Consider the following 6,495-nt stretch of genomic DNA (forward strand, 5'->3'; position numbering starts at 1 on the left):
CAGATGTAATATGCCGCCAAATGAGTGCTCTGTGCTTCGAGATGGTCGGTTATTTTAATTCAAAACTTTTTAGGTTTCCGAAAATCTCACAAAAAAGGGGAAGGCGCTTGTCAAGGAATGACCCTGGCGCCTAGCAGATTTCTTAATCGAACATTTTCCTTGAAACGTGGCCACATATGTTGGAGCATGGCAACAAGTTTTTGTGGCATCCAAATCGATTCAACAGCGCAACCTATGTATTTAGTGTTGTCCTTGCTTGATTGGATGGAGTGGAACAAAACATAGCATTGTTAGTTGGTCAATTACAAGCTTATATGTATGCCAACAATTATATCCACGAAGGGAAAATAGTGGCTGAACCCCGGTGCACAAAAACCTATCAAAACATTTTGAAAAAATCTGAAACTTTGTGGGAATGATTATGAACAAATGTTATAGATGCTTGCAAAGATTGGTGGTCAAATGACATCCAGGAGCTCTATAATTTTTTTTTACTCAAACACTGCACATATATTGTGAGTAATTTTATTTTTTTACCGAGCTCCTCGAACATCATTTGACCACCAAACTTTGCAAGCACCTCTAACATTTGTTCATAATCTTTCCCACAAAGTTTCAGATTTTTTTCGAAATGTTTTGCTATACTTTCGTGCGGGGGTGCACCAAAACTACTCTCATCGGCAAAAACAAAATGCTAACCAGAAGTATGCAATGATGATGATGCATAGACCCCTTACTTGATACTCCCTCTGATTTATATTAATTGTCACTGATTTAGTACAACTCGTCAAAAAATATGGTTCGGAGGCAGTAGTTATGTTTCAGTTTCCTTACTGGTAGTAGATAATGTAGCTTTAGATTATATATGTTTTGTTTCAGATTTATTAAGAACTGCACGGGAATTGTTGGATGCCATAAAACATACACGTCTACTGTAGTGTTAAATGAGGTCTGTAATACATGTAGTTAAATGGTATACATGAACCCGTAAGTTAGTCCCTAGCCACATAAATCACATTGTTTTGTCATGTTCTAAAACAAAATAGAACAAGAGTTACATTACATGAGTTTGAAACAAAATTAGATTGGCACTCCTCGTCGCTTCCTCCCTGGCAAAGAACTACCTTCATGTGTGTCCTGAACACAACTTGTAACAAAACGAGCAAATGAGTTATGAGGTGGTATCCTTGATTCCCATGAAATTAGAATAAAATCTTTTTTGGGTATAACACTAGGATCTGCTAGAAGTTCCCCCAGTGTCACACTTGGTGATTCTTCCTTGATAGAAACACTAGCAGTATAACTTGTCATGGTAAGTGGATGTGAAGCAAAATCTGTTATGTCCACTGGATGGCCTTGTTCTATAAGCGTGCTTGGGTGCGCACCATACATGGAGAGGTTTCTTCTAACGTGTCTTAGCCCCTTGTCCAGTATGCAACGCCAAAAGTGAACATCGAGGTTCCTTCTCAACACATCGGCAAACATATTTGCTGCAAGGAGTGAACTATGTGTATTGTGCAACTCCTTGGCAAACTCATCAGCTAGCTGTACTAGCCGTGGATGTTCAGTGGGGTATACACTCCCGAATGCCAGTGTTTTGAAAAGGTAGCTCAACTCGTCATAGGACAGAGCACTTAGGAAAATAGGCTGCACCGATCCAAGCCGGGCTAATCTTTTAAGTTTACTTATGATTATGATCTTGCTTCCTCTGCTGATTCTTATGAGAAATGAATGAAACTTTTTCCAATCATCATCACCTACATCAGAAGTTAACTCAATAACTACCAACATCGTCCCAAACATGTTCCTTCCATGGTTAAGTATGGTCAAGAGGTTGTCTCCATTTAAGTTCAAAATAGAGGAGAAGCGTGAGCGAACCCTTTCTTCGCCACATACATGAGCAACCAATGTTTTCTTTCCAACTCCAACACCACCTATGACCGGAAGAACTGCTAGTGCATGATCACCAGGAGGGCTGTTCTTCTCCAACAAGAAGCTCAAGAGCTTTTGCTTTTCAGCATGTCGGCCAAACATGAAGTTGCTAGTGTAAAGATAAACATCATATACCCTATGAGACAGGCGCTCGCATCCAGCCAGAAGCACAACAAATTCTGCCATGTTAGCAACAACAATTTCTAAGCCTTCCAAGGCACCATCTGACTCGAGGCGCATGGCCCTGTCATCCTTCTTACTTCTTGTTCGAGAACGCTTGAAAGGAATGGCTAGATACGAGCTGCTACTAGATGAGTCGTTGATGCTAACCTCATCAAAGCCTGCACTGTCTTGGAGTGTTTGGTACCTCAAGGTGTCCAGCACGTGGTATCCTTTGTACATGGCCTCCGAGAGCATCTTTAGCTGCAACAACATCCCAGAATTTGTTATGTACTGCGCATCTGCCTCCTCGATGACGATGCTGACTCGCATCAGGAGGTGTTGCAATCTCCCCACCAGCTTTTCCTCTGATTGTGCATCGCTCAAGGGTGAGTAGTACTTGTTCATCAGGAAGGAGATGAAACGGCTCACTAGTTCACCCGTGACTACAGATATGGCAACCTCCATGGCAAGCAAGAAGAGAAACCGATGAGGGGAGCTACTGGTCTATCTCTGTGGAGTCTGGACAAATTAACTGGCATCTGTCTAGTCTTTCATAGTTTCGCACACAATAGAAAACTCCCTAAACTAATAATTGCGACGAGTTCAAGGGTGGGTGGCAAACGGCTGCTAACATGTACCCTTAAACTACCCCATGTAATACACAAGTTGGGCTCCTAGTAAAAACATGTGAGAATGACAAGCCTACTGCCCAAGTGACATCGAAACATTGACTTGTATTTTTAATATTCACAGTAGGTAGGTCCAAATTAATATTGTGCCATACTAACCTGTTTTTGCAATTGGATATCACGACATCATTATTTCTTTAATCATATTCCTCGAAGAAGTTTGAATCCAGGTTGAGAAGACAGAGTCTATCATTGTGTACAATATTCTTATACAATCAATATACATATCACTGATTTTACACAACAGCAAAATACTTGAAGTTACTTCTTGAGTAATCAATCTTTGAGAAGATATGCTACCAATTTGTTGGATAAATTCCCTCCTTTTGGTTCTGCAGAACCCAATCCGTATGTCTGCATGTGGTTTAGGCCCTGTTTGGTTCATAAGTCCTAGGACTTTTTCTAGTCCCAACTTATAAGTCACAAGTCCCTAAAAAGTCTCTACCTGTTTGGTTTCTGGGACTTATAAGTCCCTATAAGACCATATTACAACTATAAGTCCCTATAAGACTCTCCTTGAGAGTCTTATTTCATAAGTTACAAATGCCCACTTTAAGTCCCTATAAGTCCCTCCTGTTTGGTTTAGATGAGACTTATCGGGACTTTTTTAAGTCCCTAAACCAATAAGTCCCTGGAAACAAACACCCTCTTACTTCTTGAGTAATCAAATCTTTTACTTCATGGCTTGAAACTGCTGAACCATCGGCGTTCTTCATGGCGCGATCCGGCATCTATTGATGGACAAACCTGATGTCGCTCTCCACAATGGTAAACCTGTTGTGGTTCTGAATAACTAATAATTTACTAAATGTGTTCGAACTACAACATGGATTTCTTTCCTGTTCAAAAGTAGGACTTACCTTTCTAACCGAAATTGCTTTGTAACTGTTGTATATCTGCTCCAATAACAAATTTGAACAAGTCAGATGATGATTCGTAGACCTTTTCTTGTTAATTTAATTTATATTTCATTAGTTAGCCACCTTAATAATACTAGCTAGACCTATTGACTATTAGTACCAACTACCAACTACCACTTTAGATGATGTTATCTATGGCCATGCGAACATACCTGTTGCTCATGTATCAGCAAATACAACAAGAGTTTGTACTACACGAGTTCCCAAACAATATTAGATTGGCACTCACTGGTAGAAAAAACGACCTCACGTTCACCTCGTTAGTCCCGGTTCGATTACGGCCCGGTACTAATGTGACCATTAGTCCCGGTTTCAACGGCTAGGCATTAGTCCCGGTTCGTGGTGTACCTATAGTCCTGATCTGTGTCACAAACCGGGACTAAAGGGGTGGTGGCAGGCTGGCGTCAGGCCGGGGCCCCATGAGCCCCTTTAGTCCCGGTTTGTGACACAAACTGGGACTATAGATTAGACCTTTAGTCCCGGTTGTTGGCTACAACCGGGACTAAATGGGTCTAACCTTTTAGTCCCGGTTGGTGGCTCCAACCCGGACTAAAGGGGTTCTGCAATTTTCAAACTCTACCCCCCCTATTGCCTTTTCAGTTTTGAAAAAACAACAAAAGAAAATGATAAACTTTAAAAATTAAAATCATTCGAGATGTAGTTATGTTACTACCTCTACTAGTTAGGGACATTTAAAAACATAAATTTCAACATGTTTTGCAAAAAGTGTTATGAAAAAATAAAACGACTACAACTTTTGCATACGATGTCGGAAAAAAACGTATAATATATCAAAATGTTCAGCACGAAAAGCCGGTTCTGATTTCGATGGCCGTAGGCCATTTTGAAAATTTGAAGAATCCTCAAATTCTGAAAGGAAAAAAAGCTATGCTTAAATTTCAATTTTTTTTGAATTTCGGTCAAATCTGGTCAAACTACTTATTCAAGAAATATTACTGTTACTAAATAATTATTTCAGTTTTTTGAATTTTGGTCAAATCCGGTCAAACTGTGGTCAAACTACTTATTCAAGAAATATTAGTGTTACTAAATAATTATTGTTTTTTAGAATAATAGTTTCAAACTCAAACAGTGAAACATGTGAATTCATGCTCAAGCCAAACTCCTAAGGGTTAATAGGATTGACAGATTACTATTGTCAGGAAAACAACAAGCGCAGACTTGAAAACTAGGGGAATATAACTCAGAAGTTAAGCGTGCTCTGGCTGTAGTAGTGACAGGATGGGTGATCGGCCGGGAAGTTAGACGATTTAGAATGAGTGCTCCACACTTGAGCAGTGATGATGGGTGATTAGAGATTAAATCGTCAAATGATTCAGAAATTTGAAAATTAAAAAAAACATTTTTTTTTGAAAATATCAAAAAAAATTCAAAAAGATTCCTTTAGTGCCGGTTGGTGTTACCAACCGAGACTAAAGGCCCCCCAGCCCCCGGGCGGGCTCGTGCCATGTGGTGGGCCTTTGGTCCCGGGCCATGTTGAACCGAGACTAAAGGAGGCGACCTTTAGTCCCCAACCTGTAATGTCGGTTGCAGAACTAGGAGTAAAGGTCCTCACGAACCGAGACTAAACCCCGGTTCTGCACTAGTGACTCACCACCGCTTCCTCCCTGGCATGTGGCCTTTTCCTCCTTCGATGCTTTCAATATTGGGACGGTGACAAGTTCAGAGGGTTTTTTCGCAGGTCGGTAAAATTTATTTTGCAAAAATCATCTTTTGTTAATATATCCACTTGCGCATATTACAAGTGTGAGTATTTATTTCAGGAATCAATCGATGATTCAAGAGAACGAATGGTATCTTCAATTATTTTTTCATCCAAGAACAAGCTAACAGATGTGATGAACAAAGTTATTCGTCTTAAGGAAAAGAAGAAGAAATAAGTATCGCACGCCCTATGTGTGCTTGAAGATTGTGTACGCACTTTTTATTTACCATTTACGTACGGATTTAAAATAATTCGCATCGGACTTTTGTACTATTAAAATGCATAAGGTACTTATTTTCAATTTCATATGGATAGTGAATTATTTGTTCCAAATATTCTTATTTTTATTGAGTCTTTTTGTTCAAAATATTCTGTATTAAAATGCATTCAGTCGCCTAAAATAATATAAAAAAACCATATTAGGGCCGGCGCGCCGCACGTCACCCCGACCCTATTACCCGGGTAGTCGAGCCCACATGACTAGTGGGCCGGCCCGTGGTGGCCGCCTCGACCGCCAGCTCGTGGCGCAAGACGCATAAGTGTTTAGTCCCACCTCGCCGAGCGGCGACAAGCGGTTTATAAACCCGGATGCCCTGACTGCATCGAACTCCCGTTAACACTGCCGTCGCTTGCTCGCTCGACCGCCCTGTGAGGCCCGGTTGCCGCCGGTCGGAGACCTGAAACAATGTCACGGTCGCCTTAACTGGCTCGATAGGGACGGACTTACTAAGGCTAGGCCGGCGGCCTGGGCGGGCATCTTTTTTCTTTTTTTAAACTTACAGCGGGCACTTTTTCTAAAAAAAATTCAACTTATAATAGCACACAATAACCAACTTATAACAGCGTAAATACTTTTTTTTATTTACTCTTTTTGTTCCAAATATTATGTATTAAAATGCATAAAGTCGCTTCCCTAAAAAAAATGCATACACACTCGCTTCCCTAAAAACATTGCATACACAGTCGCCCATAATTAAAAAAAAACATATTATGGGCTGGCGCGCCGCGCGTCGCCCCGACCCTATTACCCGCCCTGCAGTCGAGCCCACAGCACTAGTGGGCCGGC

General features: G+C 40.9%; 1 protein-coding gene across 1 annotated transcript; it reads right to left on the reverse strand.

Moving 5' to 3' along the window:
* Nucleotides 1-1,080: 1,080 nt before the first annotated feature.
* On the reverse strand, nucleotides 1,081-2,559 carry LOC123039628 (uncharacterized). Its single transcript, XM_044462706.1, has one exon. The coding sequence runs from the start codon at nucleotides 2,557-2,559 to the stop codon at nucleotides 1,081-1,083; it is 1,479 nt and encodes a 492-aa protein (XP_044318641.1).
* Nucleotides 2,560-6,495: the final 3,936 nt, after the last annotated feature.

Source organism: Triticum aestivum, chromosome 2B, assembly GCF_018294505.1.
Source record: "Triticum aestivum cultivar Chinese Spring chromosome 2B, IWGSC CS RefSeq v2.1, whole genome shotgun sequence".
In the NCBI taxonomy this organism is placed as follows: Eukaryota; Viridiplantae; Streptophyta; class Magnoliopsida; order Poales; family Poaceae; genus Triticum; species Triticum aestivum.